Source organism: Linepithema humile, chromosome 1 (assembly GCF_040581485.1).
Source record: "Linepithema humile isolate Giens D197 chromosome 1, Lhum_UNIL_v1.0, whole genome shotgun sequence".
In the NCBI taxonomy this organism is placed as follows: Eukaryota; Metazoa; Arthropoda; class Insecta; order Hymenoptera; family Formicidae; genus Linepithema; species Linepithema humile.
In genome coordinates this window covers 43270404-43290705 of record NC_090128.1, presented here as the reverse complement: position 1 = coordinate 43290705, position 20302 = coordinate 43270404, and the positions used below count along the sequence as shown (strand labels likewise).

The 20302-nt window shown below is 39.7% G+C and overlaps 1 protein-coding gene across 5 annotated transcripts in view; it reads right to left on the bottom strand.

The window, feature by feature from the left end:
* Nucleotides 1-1722: 1722 nt before the first annotated feature.
* Nucleotides 1723-20302, bottom strand: part of LOC105675848 (cell adhesion molecule Dscam2-like) — a 145637-nt gene continuing 127057 nt past the window's right edge. For 3 of the 5 annotated variants that reach the window (XM_067347808.1, XM_067347809.1, XM_067347811.1), the window contains 16 exons: nt 19300-19671; nt 14515-14820; nt 12905-13204; nt 11830-11961; nt 11388-11527; nt 10482-10645; nt 9579-9787; nt 7819-8415; nt 6881-7150; nt 6077-6531; nt 5674-5947; nt 5296-5454; nt 4968-5122; nt 2815-3034; nt 2193-2283; nt 1723-2110 (listed from right to left, as the gene is read on the bottom strand). In XM_067347808.1, the coding sequence (XP_067203909.1) occupies nt 1846-2110; nt 2193-2283; nt 2815-3034; nt 4968-5122; nt 5296-5454; nt 5674-5947; nt 6077-6531; nt 6881-7150; nt 7819-8415; nt 9579-9787; nt 10482-10645; nt 11388-11527; nt 11830-11961; nt 12905-13204; nt 14515-14820; nt 19300-19671 (4109 nt within the window). In that variant the 3' untranslated portion in view covers nt 1723-1845. The remainder of the gene's footprint in view (nt 2111-2192; nt 2284-2814; nt 3035-4967; nt 5123-5295; nt 5455-5673; nt 5948-6076; nt 6532-6880; nt 7151-7818; nt 8416-9578; nt 9788-10481; nt 10646-11387; nt 11528-11829; nt 11962-12904; nt 13205-14514; nt 14821-19299; nt 19672-20302) is intronic. The other 2 variants (XM_067347810.1, XM_067347812.1) reach the window with 2 other exon arrangements.

Below are 20302 nucleotides of genomic sequence, written 5' to 3'. Positions count from 1 at the left end.
CGATAACCCAACCAACCAACGAGTGTCGCGCCGATAATATACGCTAAACTGATTCGATGGCAACACATAGTATCACGGAGGCTGCGTGTTCGCAGCGGCGACAACACTTCGGACAGTACTCTTCTCGCATCCCTCAATAATTTTTCACATCATCGTTATTATCGAGGTCCGTCGGTCGTTATTCGACGCAAGGTTCTGATATCGTGTCGTTACGTTTTTTTTTTTTTTCTCTTCTTCATCTTCTTTGTTTCTTCTTTCATCTGACGGGAGGGCGGCTGGGTCTCGAATGTATGTGAGGTGCGCGGTTTGAGCGAGGTACAGCGGGTACAGTGTACAGTAGTAATAGACAGACTTACAGACATTATGTTCAGTTGTTACGTTTACGCTACGTGGTAATTCGTCTACTAAGATTTACGCTTGGCATTTACCGCAAGATATTCCTGTTTAATAATTTCTTTTCATTTAATATTGCAACTCCTCGGCTTTTGCGCAAGGCGCCGCGTTACATAAGAATCGCGCGATAAATGGCAGATGTGAATCTACTACAATGCTTTTCAGTCTCGTAGGTAGGTGAAATGACAAACGACGACAACGACAAACGATCTGACTCTATTTCATTATTTTCTTTTCGCTTAAACACCTCTTCGAGAAAGTGGGAGATCGACCGTGCGTTGAACAGGGTTTCGATTTGCATGATAAATGAATGCTCGTTCGGATTAAATGACCAGGAATGACTGGAAGACAAACGCTCGGAAGTCGCGTATTGCTCGCTTCGATATGCATATATAAGTGTATCGTCAGACCGCGTAAGTCTGGAGAACGATTTGCAGATATCTTGGTCGATTGTAAATTTTTTTGCAGTCGTTGGTCGCTTCGTATAGAATAAGATGGCAGTTTATGATTAGAATTTTACAGTTTAATTACAGTCGTCGCGCATTTGCGTCATACTTTCGCTATTGTAACAGTTAAAGGACTGCAAATTTTGTGTGTATGTGTGTGTGTATGTATGCGCGCGTACGCGTGTATGTGTGTGTACGTGTATTTACTTTGCATGGCAAATACTCGCGTGGAGATCGTTGCCGGAGGGAAAAAATCCGAGGTGGATACAGATCTCGCGTAGCGCCGCCATTTTTAATTAACTAGAATTATTACACGGAGTGGAACAAACGTGACAGTTATCGAATCGTTGAAACGCTAGGCGGACTCGCGATGTCCGTGCGGCGTTCCTGCCACGACCTATGTAGAACAAACAACAATGTAGCTCAACCCGCTCCGTTCAATATGCATTCAAACGATGCGACATAAAACTCCAATCTTGCGCTACGGCGCAATCGTTGCGCCAAGCGCAACCAAACGGCAGCATATATATAGACTCTCTGTCTCTGGTTAAAACTTAACTTCGTTATAATTAATCTGCCACAGTGTGTTCGCGATTGTTCACTTAATCGTATTACGTTCTCTTTCTCTCTCTAAATACTTGAATCGTTCTCAGAAATAACTTCAGCGTTAAATCGATCTCGCTGGGAAATTGGAAGAGCCGATGATGGCAGTTCACGAACCACGTCGTCTGGTAAAGACATCTCAAAAATTAGCAATATGTTTTCAATGTAGGCCAGGAGTAGGACAAAGGAGCACGTCGAATTATTATTTTATTAGCTGGCGATCGAACGCGAGACGCCAATTCGAATTAACGAAACGACGGACCGCGGCTTATTATATAGATTTTTTGCAGGATTTTCTCTTACTTTATTTTTCTCTTTTCTTCTCACCGTTTTTTTTTTTTTTTTTTTTTTTTTTACTTTACGACGGGATCCTCGCGTGCACATCGGAGGCTTTTGTATGTATTTACACCGCAATTACAAAGTCACGGACGTTTCGTTGGCTGCTGTGACCGCGATCAAAGTCGCACTCGGCCTCGCTTAACTCAAACGCGTCGGAGAAACCCGAGGGTGGGTCCAGCTTGGGGACGAACAGGTTTCCTGATCCGTCACGTTCCTGGTCCCGATTGGCATAGGCATTGCCCGACTGGTGCTTGGGATGGCCAGGCCCGGCGATTGGCCCGAAGTTGGCACGGGCCTCCTCGCTGGTATGACGCGCCAGCTGTAACATCCTAAAGTATGCAAGTATGCTTGTTTACTCCGTTATTTTGCGCGTGGAAAAAGTTTGATTTGTTATTCAAATAAAAGGCTTACTTGGGTCGTCCCCTTCCAGGAAACGATTTTCTCTCAAAAATCGGTGAGGGTTCTGTAGACGTGCTAGATTCTGGTCCATGGTACAGGAAGTCTATAAGCAAACGATTCCCTCTTGTTTTATCAGATTTTTATTCATTGCTCTCTACTTTCAATTTACTAAATATAAATCATTAACCATAATGCTTTTGCAATCTTGTGTTCAATTCTCAATAACACAGTGGCGTGTATATAATAATCGCTTTGAATGATAAGATTGCAACCGAGAAAGTTAATCGCATATCTCGTGCGGAAAACAAACGTTAATAAGAGTGCACGCGTTTCCGTGGCTCTCTCTCTCATTTTCATGCCCGCGATATTAACGGAACCAAAAGCCCAGAGCTAGAAGCAGAAGAAAGCAGGCGGAGATGCACCGAAGAACAGAAACAGGACGTAGTTGGGATTGTTGTATTCGAAAATAAAATCCGCAAGGTCTCTAGCGAGGATGCGTTGGAAAAAAAATGTACAGCCTTCGCTAAATGAGTCCAGAAGCTGCATTTTTGCTATCCTATTGCTACACCTCTGAAGGGTAGATTGACAGAGAGACAGAGAAAGAGAGAAAGAAAGACGTGAAAATAATGCATACTGTGAACGCGCGAGTCGGCCGCAGATGCCGAGTGGTGCGAATCGACGAGGTGATTGGAAGACTCGGTTCGGCTGCTGGTCCCGACTTCCGTGTCGCTGTCCGAGCCCAGGGTGTCGTACTCCTCCGACTCGGACTTGCCCTGACTGACCTTGTGCGCTTTGTGCAACGGCGCAGAGGACGAACGGCCTCCGCGTGCCTTAGTGTATCGGTTGCAATCCGACTGCAATCAGACGGAATTGGTTTCCATAAGATGGCACACGTCGCGCGCACCCGCCACATCTCGATCCTTCGACGGTCTCCCGACCGGATCGCACGAGAAGCGACTTTAGACCAGAGCCATCGTCGAGAATCGTGACTTCGTGAGTCTCAGTTTGACCCAGTTAATAATTTATCTCGTCGAGATTGCCACTTGTGCTCGAATAGTGAGGTGATATTGCGAATATCTCAAGAATGGAAGTATTACGACTCACTAACACGTCAAGCTTTAATAATTTTCGACAATTTAGAATTGAGAATTAAGATAAATCCTTAAAAGGATAAGGAAATCCTTAAAAATATAAATTTTGATTTTCTGAAATCCATGTAGTTTTAATTAGATTTTATTGGAAAAATTAAATATGCGATTAATTTGATAAAAGCAAGTATCTTTTCTAATTTTAATATTTATTTCTAAACAAAAATTTATTTTTTATAGAATTGTCGACATATTGTTAATTATTAAATTTAAATCAGCTCTTTTTATCAAAGTATATTCTATTCTCTATGAATAGAAAAATATAAGAAAAACACTCTATATTATTTGCTGTTGTTTTAAGTGTAATTTTGAATTAAATTTTTAATGATTATATATTTTATTCTGTTCTCAATTTAATTATGATAATGGAATAAAAGATGACAGACTCCATCCCTACAGAAATTCTATTCTACTTCGGCGGACTAGGAGCCACGAGAGCGATGCGATGAATCATGAGAGAGTCTTATGTGATACAGCTAACAGAGCTACAGCGAAACTCGGCAAGAGATATAAATGCGTAGCGAACAGCATTCTAGTCTGCTCTAGTCTTCAAAACAACTTCTCGATTTGCGAATTGATTTAGGACAGCTGCGAAACGAAACGAGATGGGACCAGCAGTCGCAACGATGTGACTTGTAATGATATTAATTTCTAATCCACATCGTGACGTCGTTGTTGAAAAAAAAAAGAATCAGAAAAATCCACGCTTTTTTCAAATTAATGAAGAAAATTTAGGAAGCACGCGTTCCGCTTGCAAATTAAAATTCGCAGTTACGTCACACGTCGCATTGATCGCCCGCGAGACGCACGAGAAACTCACACCGAGCATGCGAATGCGAGTGACCTAAATACTGACACAGTGGATCACTAAGGGCTCCGACTGCGTCGTGAGGGTAAAGTGATTTCGGTGCACTAATCGGAGTGTGCATGCAATTATTGTGGGTGTAACGAAGTCGGGAAAATATGAGAGTGAGTGATATAAAAGCGGTCATAGGCTCATGCCCATATTTCTCTCCGCACGTTTAACGTTAAACGCGGTTGTATTTTCGGATCAGAAAATTAATTAAAGTTTGCTTGTTGCATAAAAAATTCAATTATATAATTAATATTATAATATAAAGTGGAAAGAGTTTAAATACGGAAAAAAATTTTGTTATTATAGCGAAATTGTTGCTGTTAATACAAATTTTGTATGGAATAATAAAAATTAATTTGTTATAAATTAATATGTCGATATAATTTTACAAAATTATTTCCAAAAAGTAAAATTAATATTCGTAACAAATTTCTTTGTTGTCCACGTAATAACTAACATGTTTTATTATGACAGCGACAAAGTTACTGGCCAGTAAATTCTTTTTATGAAGAAGTATATGTATGTCATAAAACACAATTAAAACGTGTAATTAAGAAAATTTACAAGTAATTATGAATCTCATTAAATTAAATCTCAATATTTCACACTAAAGATGTGTTTTGCGTGAAAAACTCTCGTTCTTCCTGTTACAAAAAAGAAAGTAAGAGATAGATACCAAGAAATAAAAATTAGGAATGCAAATCTTAATTGGGGCGAAAAACGTGCGGTGAGAATGCGAGTATGCGGCGGCAAATCTAACGACGATAGATCGGAGGACGATACCTCTCGTAACTGAAGGGTATCGGCAGTGGAGAGACGAGGGTCGTGATAGACGAAGGTCTGGAGAGGCGCTGCAGAATTGCAGCGACTGTCGCCTCCTGCAGGAACGCTTTCCTCCAGCTGGAACGTGGCGTACGGGTAGATATCTTCCGAATATTCTACAAGCATGTTTAATGGCGATACGTTAATAAAGACTTCGGATCGCAATCGTTTGCCCCTCGCGCGATCTTGAATTTTTCGTAGAGGCTGATTTTTCGTCTTTCGATTTCTATCGGTTTTACGACAAGAAAGGACTCGATTGTCGATTTCAACCGGTATAAATTGATCTTACCTGGTATTTTCTCTAATGTGGCCATCTCGTGTATCGGCGAACGGAGCGGCTTACGTACTGTGGCGTAATACTGCTCGCGCTGCTCCATGTTCTGCTTATTGTCTAAGGCGGCCGCGGTTTGAGCATCATGTAGACTTCCGATATCACTCATAAAAGGACCTGTGAAAACAATTAATATCTTCAGTATCAGTGAAACAGTAATCAGTTTTTATTTAAATTAACAGTCGACGTTCTGAGAAATAAATTTTCATCAGTCTGACACTGATTCTAATACAAATTTATGTAAATTATTTTTATAAATAAATTTTTATTTTTTTTAAACAAATTCTTTTGTGTTTTTTTGTGTCTTTAGTCTTTGATCGTATGTGTTGGGCTTACGTTTGCGGAAGCAATAGAAGACAGCACCGGCCGCGGCAATAATCGCGAACGAACTTAGCACCAGAGGCACGATGAGCTTCAGATCCGAGTATACGGACGTGTGTTGAGGTATGTATTGATCGATATCGATGGCGGACAGGGTTGTGCTAATATGTGGCTGCAACGTCGTTATTCTGTATTCAGCCACCGACGAGCCGGCGTTATTGTGGGCCCTTATGCGAATATCATATGTCGTTCCCGGTTGCAACTCGCTCAGAGTATACGTCTTTTGTACCTGAATCATGCGCATAAATCGCGTATAAAGTGTTAAATCGTCTTACAGTAATATTAATTAAAATTATATTACAAAATATTATCTAAGATATTTCGTGAAAAAATGTAGAAGCAAATTTCCACTTTGTACCTCGATATTATTCGAGACCAATGTCCAAATGCCTTCGCCGCTCTTCCTGTATTCCAGCTCGAAGAACGTTATAGGACACCCTCCGTCGTTCCACATGCTAAGATGCAGGGTAATCCAGGAGACATTGACAGTGACGAACTTGTCGCTAGTTCCGGGAGAATCGTCCGGCTTCGAGCCTTTCGTCGTCGCCTTGACAATCTCGCTCGGTCGGCCCATGCCGATGCGATTGTACGCCGTCAGGTACATCTGGTAATCATTGCCGCACCAAAGTCGCGACAAGACAAAACTGCTCACTTTATGCGACACCTTGAACTCTTCCCATTCGCCCGACTCGCGTTTGTAGTGTAGAATGTAGCCACGAATCGACGAGCCGCCGTCGTCGCCGTTTTTCCATTGTACGTTAATAGAATTGCTGCTGGTGCTAGTCGCGTGCAATAATGGCGCCGCGGGTGGAACTAGAGAAGACAAATATTGGTTTAACGATCGTACTTTGCAGTGCGTTTCGGCCATTCGCGTTTTTCGTGCTTTCTTTGAAGTTTATCAAAAAGTATTTAAAAATACTTTATCTTGCAAATGTAAATGTACTTTTAAGATAATAATACTAAAAATACATACTAGATTAAAATACTGACAAATAAATAATAAAAATCAATGTATATTTTAAATTAAAATGTTTCAAACCGATTAACATTTTTTGTAAAAAATATTTGTAAAGTATTTTAGTTACGCAATTAAACAAAAAAATTACGCCAATAAAGACAAACTTTGAGTAATTATTTTACACAGGTGAAAATTGCGTTTTACCTTGCACGGTTAAACGATGAGTTATCTGATCGGAGCCGTGACGATTATCCACGAAGCAAGTGTAATTTCCGCTATCCTCCCTGTGAAGATCAATAATTTGTAAAGATCCATCAGGATGGAGGGACACTCTGGCAGATGGTTTGACGATCTGACCCCATTGCTTCCAGGTAACCGAGGGCTCAGGTTTGCCCACACTTTGGCAAGGTAGCGTCACATCTCGCTTCCACGGCACGACAAGTACGGTACCGAACGAGTATATAGCAGCGCGAACTGTAAGAAAATATCGAGCGGACCTTTACCAAGGACGCGATGCGCTTATCTAAGTTAGCTTTTATAAACTGCAGAGTAAACTCAAGAAAATATTTCCTGATGGAGAGGATTTAAAGTTTGCGGAAAGGAATTTGCACAGACTTCTTAAGAGAAAAGAGAAAAATCGAAAGCGCATCTCATTAATAAACATAAATACGGCGCTCAGTATCTTGTTATCAGCTGACTGATAGATTCATTTAAATTGAAATGCGAAAGTTATACTTCAAAGTGCCGTTAATTCGCACATCAAATAAACATCCGTTTCTTAAGCTAAATGAATTGTCTATCAGTCAGTTGATAGCAAGATACTGTTAACTATCTCAACTGACAACTAGTCCAACTTGTATAAAAAAACAATTTCAAATTCCATGACTGGAGCAAAGTTATATTCGATTTATAAGATTAAATGTTGCTATATTTTTGTAGAATTTTTGAACATTATAAGTACATTAATCTTGTCAATTATTATATAAATAAGATGCGATATAACATTCTAAGATTAATCAAGGATAATAATCTCGCAACTAATTTTACATAAATATAAAACGTTCCACTTAAACCTCTCATGCACGCGGGCCGATTTTACGTGAAATATATTTCGCAAGATAATTCTTCCGACTATCTTTTACCTTCGCTGGAAGGTGAGACCGTAATAGACGGGGTTTGCGGGCCCTCGCCGACCGAAGTGACCGCGGCTATGGTGAATTCGTACTGGCTCCTCTTGTGCAGATCTTCGGCCTGATAGCTGGTCTGATGCGGCGCTAAAGCTCTTCTATGCCACTTTCCTTCCGGCCCAAGTCCGCGAATGTGCACGTTGTAGGCGGTAATGTTGCCGTTGCTCTTCAAGGGCGGTTGCCACGAGACGATGATAGACGTGGCCGAGCTGGCGACGGCTTTGACACCGGCTGGCACTTCCGGCAGATCCTCCTCGGTTACGCAATAAAGAGGTGACGAAGCGATACCGTCGCCGCTTCTGGTTGACGCCAAGACTTGGATTGAGTAGTTTGTGTATTTCTCCAGGCTATGAATCACCACTGTCAGTGCGGTGGTAGTCTTGGTCATCTCCGGTTTGATAGACTCCGCTAACGCATCCGTATTCTCCCATATAACCTTGTAGCCTTTCAGTATCCCATTCATGCTAGACTCGGGCGGTGAGTCCCAGGAGACTTGCAAGGATGTCGACGAGAGAGCGGTGCAACGCACGTCCTGCGGAGGACTGCTCGGGACTGCAAAACGTTCAAGATGTACACTAAAATATTATTTTATACAAAATAGCTATATCGTTTGCCTTAAGCATCTTTTATTAAAATCTAACGCTGCAGTGATAGATTACATTGTATAATATTGTATAATAGTGTCATAATCCTATAATTATAGAATTATAACTATCTGTTACTAAATATAGAAAAATATAATTCTATTTCTAATTTACGTTAACACTGATTTAGAATAATAATGGTTGATGAATAAATAATAATATTAAAGTTATTAATTTAAAATGCTAAAATGGATACAATAATGTATGTATATAAATATTTATTCGTTGATTAATAGCGGAAACTGAAACATCGTTAAAGGGATATTTTACGGTCGCCATAATCTTTGAGAAATATGAATGACACAACTCGTAAAATGTATCTCATTTAAAACGTCGATGGCATATTCAAAAGCGACGTGACTGTACGCATGGAATATTTCAAGAACGGTTTCGGGTAGAAAGTTAAAGAGGTTCAGATGCCATCGCGGGATGTGTTTGCCAGCGCAATCGAAAATATCGGAGTGCACTTGGAAGTTTTGCCGAGTTTGCCATCCAGCGAGGATAGGATTAAAGAAGTTATTTGCGAGCGCGGGTGTCGCATCTGAATTTATTATTTATCGTGGAAGTCCTATGGCCGCTGCGCGCGGTTAGTATTCATAGCGGAATTCGTGATAGACTTTGCGCGAGAGGCGCGAATATTATTCTCTTCATGAATTTTTGAAGGTCCTCGTTGAGTCGCAATGCAAAAATAGACGTCTAGACGAAAGCTTTCTGAACATTCGACCTCCTGCTCGCGAATCGATCGCACTAGATGTTAATTACGTTCGCGCTGGAAATATTTATATATTTTCCTCAACGATTCGAGTCAAGCAGAATGAATGCTATCCAGATATTAAGATAGCTTTACGTTAAAAAAAATTACTTTTAATATGATTTCAATGGACAAATAGTGACTGATATTTTTGTCATTATCTGTACAAATAAAAAAAAATTAGCATTGTTTTATATCGATTGAGAAAATTGAAGGATTAATATTTTCCAGTTGTATATTTCGAGAGTTTAGTTTTATTTCTTTTTAGTAAGCATTTATCAATTTAGAAATAGATATTTGCAATTTTCACGGTCGCTTACCATCCTCGAGCGTCGATGCCACAACTTCCTGCGTCATGGGACCGGGACCGAGAGCGTTGAACGCTTGAACGACCACACTGTAACGCGTGAACTTCTTCAAGTTCGTCAAGTGATGCTGTCGTCCAGGCATGGACGTTCTTGCCAGACCCAGTGCAACACTTGCTGTCGAGATCCGTCTTTCCACGGTTTTGTATGTGTACTGCTCCAACCTGAATTTCACAATCGTGTTTGTTACACCTGATGTAATTAATTAGTTTGCACGGAAAGATGTCAAGTGTCTCCTTTTAACTTCGAACTTTAGCCAAAGTTTGGAAGACAAACTTAATGTCGTATAATAACAAAAAATGTAACACATAGATATACATATACGACAAAGTTGGATGAACAAAATAAATTAGAATAGAAAATAATTGTGTATCATAATTGTGTATGATAATAAATGAATCAAATTAGAAACTAAGGGGAAGAAAATAGAGAGTTATAAGCTACACCGTCAAGTTTGCACACATGTAGACGTAGCTATATTGGCAAAAAGCTGAAAATAAAAAAAATTGGGATTGATGCATGTGAATAGATTGTAATAAACACAGTGAGCTGAAGCAATGTAACAAAATATAGTCGAATAACATAAAAAAGAAAAAAAAACCGTGAAGTTTTTCGAGGATTTGTCAGCGTTGCCGCAGGCGGATAAATAACTGACCCCGAGATAGCTCGCCGTTTATTAATGGCGCGTGAATTCTACGGTATCAGCTCTATGGGTGAAATCCAGGAAGTTGGAGTTCTGACTGAGTAGTTGTATGTGTACTGCGTATATATGTATGTATGTGAGGAAACAAACTCCTATCTGTCGGGACTCCTATCTGTCGGGTCGTTAAAATAACGGGCACTGTTTTCGGTCGTTACCTGTGTTCCTTGTAGCCGACATGATAACCGAGTATCTCGCCGTTCCATAAATCATGATCGGGCGGATCCCAGGTGACGTTGAATTCGGTCGAGCTGATGGGGTCTACTTTGAGATTTCGCGGCGGTCCGCCCGGCTTCTCCCCCTCCGTTGTTGCCTCTAAAATCTGAAAAGCCGAAAAAGCCTTTTGAAAGCCTTTGGCGAGCTTATATTGCTTACCCTCGCTACAATATAACATTTTCTTATTAATTGCCATTAAATGTTTTAGATATTTTGCGATTTTCACTTACTGTAAATTTTAATTACGAGAAAACTCAATAAATTACAAATAGATTAAATTTGTTCGTGAAAATAACGCAAGATAAAACATTGTTCAAAAAAGAACGCAAAATAAATGCAACTTAAAAATCTAGACGTCAGCTGTCACATTAGTGTTTAGGAAAACATGCGAAAGGAAAATCGCGCGTTAGAGATTCCGCGGGGCAAAATAAATCGGCTGGATGCACCTGATATTTCACGTCAAAGCATCGCAGCCTGCTTCCTTGAACGCGTGGGCGAATTCTTTGCTGCGAAAAAAAAAGCGCAAGAGGGTCGATATGCTCGAAAGGGCACCAGCAGCGCAATTTAAATCCAGGCCAACGATACGGCCGCACATCCGTCGAGAGAGACGACGGAGAGAGGAATTCGTTTCGAGGTGAGATAGCTTTTTTTTTTACGCGCGCGGGAACATCGATCGAGCTCGGTGCCCGACACACACCGGTGTCCCAATTGTTTTAATTCTCGAGGGCGAGAACGAGCGAGAAAGAAAGAGAGCCGATCGGATTGGCGAGAGAGGGTGTCGGCGACAAAGCGAGCGTCGACGAGGTATGAATTTGACTTGTAAATGTCCGGCTTGGTCCGATACCTACGTCACTCGCTTGACTCCGACCCAGTTCGTTGTCCGCGTACATCCGAAACTGGTAAGTGACCGCGGGACGTAAGCCGCTCACGTGGCCGTGAGCACGTGTGCCCGGCACCGTCGTATGGAACGTGTGGTCATGCCATACTTCTAAAAAATTGAAATTATTTCACTCAGGATTTTTAATCCTAGAATTTCAAGTCTAAGCTTGAAGTTTTTTCTAAATTTTTACTCAGCAAAAATTGCAGTTTATATAATATTCTAACTTATTATTAATTCCAGAAATGTAAAGTAAGAAGTTTTTAATTGTAAAATACGTAATTAATATATTAAATTTATATCTTTTCAATTGTTTAAGACACACATTTTTAAGTATTGTACATTATATTTCCAACCAAACCATAAACCAAACAATTCCATTAATTTCCTCAATCAAATATAATTACACTCACCCGATTCGGTTTTGTATTCAATTATATATTGGGTAATCGGACTGTTTCCATCCTGACTGGTTGTCCAGCCTAGATTGATGTGACGACTACCTTTTTCGATCACGTGAAGATTCCGTGGAAAATCTGGAGGTTCTATATTTAATATTAATATCATTTTGTAAATTTTTAATACTAAAAGTTAAAAATTTCTTACATTTAAAAAATGTTTCTTAAAGTTTACAAATCTTACACTATCAATATACATCATTCCTTATCATATACAAATATTATTTGAGAATGTATTTTTTAATTATTAACTTTATATTAATAAAAGCTTGATATATTCTCAGCATAATTTAATTTGTAATTTTAAATCACGTTAATTAAATTCCATTTCGACTGTGCCCTCTATTAAAACGTTTCGCTGCGTGAAATTAGAGTTCGGTAATTAGTTGGAAATTTTCGCCTAATTCCGGAGCAGCGTCAGCGCGCATCGCATCCAATGGAATAATTTTCAGTTATGGTACGATTGTCGCGTCCCGCATTATGCATATTTCACGGGTTATCCGGCGCAATACGTTCGCTTGAAGCGTATCTCATTTTGGAGAACACGTAGAGCGCGAGCCACTGGCTCATCTGTCTCGCGGTGCGCGTACTTGCGCGGACGTACATTAAATTAAATGGACGTGCGTTGTCGAGTGCCTGTATACATTACGATAATTACATTCAGCAGAATAGCGTTACGCACAAACATCCGACTGACCGACGCCCCGAAGGCATCATCGTGATAACTCGCTTTGTAATAATTTCATGTGCTTCATTAATAATCTTCTACCTCCAAAAGAGAAACAATTATTATCAATGCATATATCATTATCATTGTTAATTTGCGGCATTTTTCATTAAGGCCCATTTAAATTATATTATACGGATTGTCCAAAATGGATTTAACGCTGTTAAAATTATTAGATTTTTTCCCCGTATCAATTATTTCTTTTGGGATTTAGTTTTCATACTTGTTACGTTTCTGTAATGTGATGCAAATAATTGCTAGATTGTTTCAAAATCTAAGCAAACTTATCATTTATATTTATACCTTGAATATAAAGATGAATTGTCATCTCATCGCGACCGTAAGCGTTGGATGCGATACAAAAGTATCTTCCACTGTCTTCACGGCTGGTACTAAGAAAACCAAGAACGCTGACGACGCCATCAGTGGTGTTGTCCTCCTTAAGAGTGTAACGATAATCGGGAAGTTTTGGATCTAACTGGGAGCTGGCTTTCTTCCAAACTATCTTCAAGGGATGGTCGCCTTTCGCCTCGCAGCGTAGCGAGGCGTTCGAGCCTAGCCTCGCGGTCTGATTGCGATGTTTCTCCACGAAATGCGCGGGAACTGTTTCAAAAACAGTACGTACACTCAAAAAAATATTTCGCTGATGTAGTTAGATTTCTAGATATCGCAATAAGAATGTATCGCTATTTTTCGTATCTGTGAAAACATTGTTTGTCACATATAGAATTTATAGCAGTAATGTTCTAGCAATACCTTCTGAAAAATTTAGGTACCATTGCTAAATGTTATTCATTGCATGATCTAACACGTGATTGATCTTATATAGATAGGCGCTTTAGAGAAACTTTCTTTTTAAAGTTCACAAACAATACATTTATATATTCTGTTTCTGTCATCTAAACTGATTAAGTAATTACATATGCAATATCACAACAGTTGCTAATCATTTATCTGTTTTAGTTAATTTTTTACACCTAGAAAATTTTAGCTATTATTGCAAGATCATTTTTTTGAGTGTATGCAGTTGATCGAAAAGCATACAGGTATTTTTAAATAAAAAATCACATTCGAATAAATAAATAATTCGTTTTTTGATAAAATCGGAATTTTATGCGGCGCTAGTGGAAAATAACGGATTTGATCAGACCGACGAAATTATTTGTCAATTATATTATTCTTTTACAGTTTATTGTATTAAAAATTAAGTTTATGAAAAAAATCAATTTAAATTGCATAGTAGCTACATTAGTAATCGAAATTGTTTATTTGTTAATCGGTCAATTGAAAAATTTAGAGTGTAAGATTAAATAATAAGAATTTATAAATAGAGAGAATAAAGTATTTATAAATTTGTGTAAATTTGATATTATCTTACATGATATATCATTGAATGCGTTTTATCGTAATGTTTGCTCTGAAAATCAAGAGATCATGTTCTACAGAAACTCCATAGAGTCTCAAGGCAATTTGATTATTTTATCAGAAAATATTTTCTCATTGCTTCTGTAGGATAAAGTGGATCTAATTGACTACATGAGCCAATTGTTACACTGTTGATAATACTTGGAGTTTCTGCGAGATCCAATTAGGGCTAATCACCAATTAGTAGAAGACTAATCCTTCCGAGAGGAATTTCGCGAGAGATATATTTCACAGAACTTCAGCATTAAATTATTTTCAGTAAGTAAAACCAGCAATGGGAGATGTAATAACGCTTCACATATCTATCGTAAAAATTATATATATCTCGTTATTAAGTTTAATAACTGCCATGTTTTAAAAATATATTGCCGCTTTGGAAGAGAAGTGAGTCAATCGTTGAGAGACGACAACCATTCATACGCAGTGTGTATCGTTATAATAATAATAGAAATCTTTAGAAACTACAAGTTAGTTAGAGTCGAACGTACCATTGACGGTGAGATAAACGACTTTGCTGAGCCCGGCTCCGATGCCGTTTACGGCCTCGCACAGATAAAAGCCCTCGTGATCTTCTTGCACCCGGCCGAACACCAGCGAGCCGTTGGAGTGTATCCTCAGGTCCTGCATGTGCTCGTGGCTGGCTATGTCGTGGTAATTGCCAGGCTGCTTGCCGCTGCCGCGTCGCCACGTGACCAACGGCGGCGGAAACCCGTCGGCATGGCAATGCAGGCTCAACCGAGGCATCCCTTCGGATGCGCGGGCGTCTTGCGGCTCCACCACCCAACGTGGCGGCACTGATCCACAATGTGCGATCATTAATCGATTGTCACGGGTTCAAATGCGCGGTGGCCACTACAGCGACGTGGTCCGGAAGTAACGCGTCTATAATCGACTATGCTGCGGTCTCGAAATTGTATTCCTTAATTTTAAATAGACTTTGCGCAAGAAAATTAATTTAAATGCGTTTCAATTAATTATCTTCACTTAAACTGAAAATACTTTGAAATTAATCCCTTTAATCTCCCGATTAGCTATCGTTACGTTTGAATTTTTCATTAACTAAAAGTAATTTCTTAATGTTTTTGCGAAAAAAACATGATAAAGTGAAAAATGTATTAAACAACTATTAAATATTTAACGGCGCACATACCGCGTTTTATTGAAAACACTGAATCATTCGTGCAACGAACGGAAACGCTCTTCCGGACATCGTCGCGCGTTTCTCTACCTAAGCTTATTGCGCCGAGGCAAGAGCGAAAAGTTCCCAGGGAGAGGATTGGCCTACTGCAACTTTCTACTTCAGCTGCCGCGAAAGTAAAGAGAAATAGGATTTGAAGGCGCGCGAGAGAGAGGCACCGGAGTGTCCTCTCGGGATTGCGGATAAACGGCGCAAAAGTTTTGCTGATAAAAATTACGGACTGTCCCGCCAAATGCATTGGCGAATTACTTCCTCTCAGTCTCTCTGTCCGCGAGAGGAAGAGGCATAGACGCACAGAAAGAGAGACAGAGGGGAAGATAAGCTGGAAGGAAAGAGGGAGAAGAGTGCAGAGAAAAACGATGCTAAACGTGCGCGTGACGGAAGATTTTTCCGTCGGCGACAAATGGTAAAATAATATCGACGATAAACACCGCGATAACCACAGAGAACAAAACAATATACGTGATACGATAAATCGGTGCTGTGCGAATCCAATACCATATACGAATGTGCACGATCAATTGATGCGTACAAATATACATAAAGTGCGCAAAACGCGCGTCCCGTCCGAACTAAACGTTTGCGTGCCAAATTATTCGCATACTCATTTGTATGTGTCACATTTATGCAAACAAATCATCGATTGTGATTCATAATTGAAGTGTCAAGTCAGAAGAGACTATAGTTTACGTGTAATATGTTTATTGTATATTGTTGCGAGTTATATAGAAAAATTTATTGTACGTTGTATTTTTGGAAAGTCTGGTAGATTCATAATTGACATATGATTAGATAAATCTATAAGATAGTGATAAATTTTTTTAATAGCAATAATAAAGATATATATTTATTAAAATTATTAAAATAATTTAAAAAAAACAGTAGTTTTAAGATAGTATGCTTTTACAAAACTACATTTAAGATTTAGAGAGTGCTTAAGTTTTCTTTCTTTGAACATAAATGTTTTGATTTTAATATTTCAATCATAATTATTAGTTAAAATCTGATAAATGTGACTTTTTTCGATTCTTTTCTTTAACTTAATGATAATTTCGCAATTTTTATTCTTTTTCCGGCAAACGTTCGGATCAGACGAGACCGATTCGTCTCGGTGCGAGGCAGAATAGGTGGCATACGAATTTTTGGTGTAAGAGCGGGGAAAAAAGAAAATAGATAAGAAAAAGAAACGAAACGAGGAGTGAGCGTCGCATTGAGGAGTCGGTGCCAAGGGATTAGTGGCGCTCGGGAGCAAATAAAAGAGAAAAATAACTTGAGAAACGTGTCAGTGCAGATATGCGTGTGCTGGGTGAAGTGAACGTGACTCGGTGCTCCAAATTGAACTACGAGATTGCTGCTGCTGCTGTTGCTGCTGCCGGCTCATCTAACTCGCCATGGCTCAAGACGTTGTGCTATATATGCGAAGCCGAATTTCGTGAAGTGCCTGTATTGGCTCTCGCATGCAGTACATTTTTCATTCTAGACTACTGCGATCGTGTTGAATACGATAAACATGTGGACCTCACCTCGGAATTTAATATCGTATTCTACACATTTTTTCTCATTTAAATTTTATTGTGCCTCTGCACTTATCAGTTCAGCGGTCCCCAACGCGTCAAAAGAGCACTTCTAAGACGTAAATTAATAAATATTCTTCCTTGCTTGATATCAAAATGTAAATTTCTAGGAGCAAGACACATTACTTTCTTTGAAAGTCTCAGTTGTTAAAGGGCTGGGTACCACTGCGTTTGACACTCGCGGAATTAATGCGCTTGTGGCGTAGAGCGTGCGATCGCAGTACTTAATTATCGCGATAAGGGGCAGAGAGAAGTGCGAGTTGGACGGTGCGCTCGTGTTAGATACATATCTAGATAGAAAATATATAACGGTGACCGTGGAGGTGAAATAACGCTATATTATGCTGTGCTCAAGTGCGTTGGTGCGACGGGTTACTGGCTGGGCGGCGGCGGCTGCTGCTGCTGCTGCTGCTGCATTATTTCGCGCGTATCGTCTCGAAAAAAGGACTCTAGAGCTGCGTTTACCCGGACAATACCCGTTGCCCGTTTATCCGAATAGCGAATTGTCCCGTATCTCGTGAATATCCGGCTAGTGCGCGCGATATGCTTGCAGAAAAATTTCGCACGCGGCTCTCGCGAATTTAATGAACAAATAGAATGTTTTGTTGAAAAATATTTTACCCAATTTTATTGTAAATGATTCAAAATGCCAAAATACTGCAGTATTGAAAATAAAAGAATTATCAGTGATATACTTCAATTTTCTGAACATTTTCAAACGTAGAGAATATTATTTAGAATATCTCAAGAGAGACCTGTTAGACGTTAAAAGTTTTGTCCGCGTAATTTAAACAGAGGAATTGTACAAGAAGTGTAATATGAATAGTTAAAAATGTCTTCAGGGACCTCAGAAATATATAGATTTAAATTTATACAAAGATTCTATAGTCTGTGTGTGTGTCTCTGTGTGTGTGTGTGTGTGTATGTTAATATATAGCAAAATTAAATATTCAGAAATACGACATGTTGTTTTTTGCAATTATCAACATGATTAGATTATTAATAGGTCTTCTCATTTTTATTATTTTAGCTATTACAATTTATTAATTATTTTAGAAATTGTGTCAATATTAGTTCCATTTTTTCTACTTTAAGTTTTTTCAAAATTTCACATGTTCCAAATCTCTTTTATATTTTTTTTGGAAAATACATGTTAATTAATTACACTATATATTTTAATTAATTACGTTATGATTATTACGTCGTAAATAAGTATTGGCAAAATATAATGGTCAAGAATCGACGAGAGATTTAATGCGATTTTCCGTCATTATAGCTCGACGTTGCTAATAATAACGTGCACACGAGAATTTCGCTTAACGGCGTACGTGCCATAATTTACGGGACGGATATTACTTTCGTGCACAAAGCTACCCTGTATTTGAATTCCGTGAGAACGCGCGTGAGTGTGGGCGAACGCAATCGATATCGTCATCGATAACCGGATATCCGCTAGGCTGCAAAATCCAAGCGCAGCCCTAGTGTGACTCTCGCATCATGCTACTTTCCGACAGACGGTTGCGGTGGCTGCTGCTGCTGCTGCTGCTGCGGCTGCGCTTACGTGGCAATGATGTAGCAACCGCACGAATAGGATCGGAGGATGACTTGGCATTTAAATCGCAAATCCGCTATCGTTTTTATTTCACGATTTTTATTTCGCGAAGCCCCCGGCTTTATCACTAGAAAATTAATCCCACAATAGCTCTGTACTCTCCGTAATTTATCAAAATCGCGTATTTTTAAGCTGCAGTCTGAGGATTCAGTAGATAGTAGATAATGCCAGTTATGATCAGACATTAATTATCACAGAATAAAGTTTGTAATGTTTTTTACATTAAAAATACCTGTTAGCTATAAAGATATATTTATATTATTTACGTTAATGTGTAATTCTCTCTTTTATTCAGACAAATAAAATTACATATGCTATTTTTTTTTGTAAAAATAGTTTAAATTTTGAATATTAACTTTATGAATATAAAAATATGAATATATATAAACAATATAATTTAATTTAATTAAATTAATATTTTTATTACGGCGAAAGTCAATTGAAAAATTCCCATACAATGCAGTATTGTACGGATCGCTAGCAATGCAATTTCTCAGCAATGAAGTTATTACACTCCCTGTTGTTAATTATTTTCTCCATTGACAATGTTTGATTAAACTGCTGCCAATAAAAATTTTATTATACGATTATCATTTGAATGCATGGTGATGATTTTATTGTGAACGACAAAAGTCGCTTTTAGCATTCACAGATCATTTGCAAAAAGCGATTATAGTTGCATTCTTCTTTTCTAAATATTTATGTCGACCGGATAAGAATTACAAACCGTTTCATCCCGCAAACTTATCCGTTTGCCGTTGCTACACCGTCGCGAAGACAATGGTGCGCTGCCAGGTGCAAAACAGTGACGTGAGAAAGAGAGAAAAAAGACACAGACTCGGTGCGTTTTTCGCGGTGCGGTACTTATGATGCGATCGCTTTACTTTACCACGAACAATCAATTCGGCCGTCCAGAGGACCTCGGCCACCGAATTGCGTGCCAGGCAAGTATAGTTGCCAGTATGCGCGGCGGTGACGCGTTCGATAACTATGGCGCTGGAATGGGCGTCAATGTTGGTTACGCGCAGCCCCGGGGGTGTCTGCGAGTGTTGTCGGGGATCGTTAACGGCCGCGGCTGCGGCGGCAGCGACGGCGGGCCCGTAGGCGGCGGCCGCCGTGCCGGGGCCAGAAATCGGTTCGCCGTCCTTCGACCAGATGATCGTGAACGGCGGATCGCCCTTCTCGACCATGCAGGTCACCTGGGCCCGCAGGCCCTCCGACAAGTCCTTCTTAAAGCTAAAGGGAGCTATCGTAGGCGGAACTGCACAAAAAAAGAGAGAAAAACAGGTGATTGTGAGTGTGAATGGAGTGTGCGTGCACGTGTGCGTACGTGTGGAGATGGATTGTTGAGAGTCCGAGCGATCGGCCGCTGCTGGTCGAGCCCTGTCACGCGCGTCTTCCATCCTGAGTGTCACCTAGAGAAAACTTTTCCGCTTAGCTTAACGTAGGGTTAAAATCGCAAGTTGGTCAGAATCACGAGAGTCAGCTTGCGCGAAGTAAGTACCGCTGTATTTGCATACAGCCGAGTCGACATCGTGCCGCGGATAAAACTTATCCGCCGTCGTTCACCAAGCCCGGATACTGGTTGGTCTGCGCGACGGAGAAACACGCTGTCGCGCGGGCGAAATTGTTGAGATAGTAGTTCGGCTCTTTGGGATTAGTTTCGCGGACCGGTTAACAACGGCGGATCTGTGGACCGAGTTCAACTTCTAAAAAGGACTGAACAAATTAAGGTTGAACAAATTCCGGATTTTTTAAATCTCGTTAAAATTGCCAAAAAAAAATAGCAGTGTTCATTATTGTATGAATAATGTTTTACATTATAACGCAAACGGTTTCGCGTGAAAATGGTTGTCAGCATCGATAATGCTCGACTTACGTAATTCTATTAT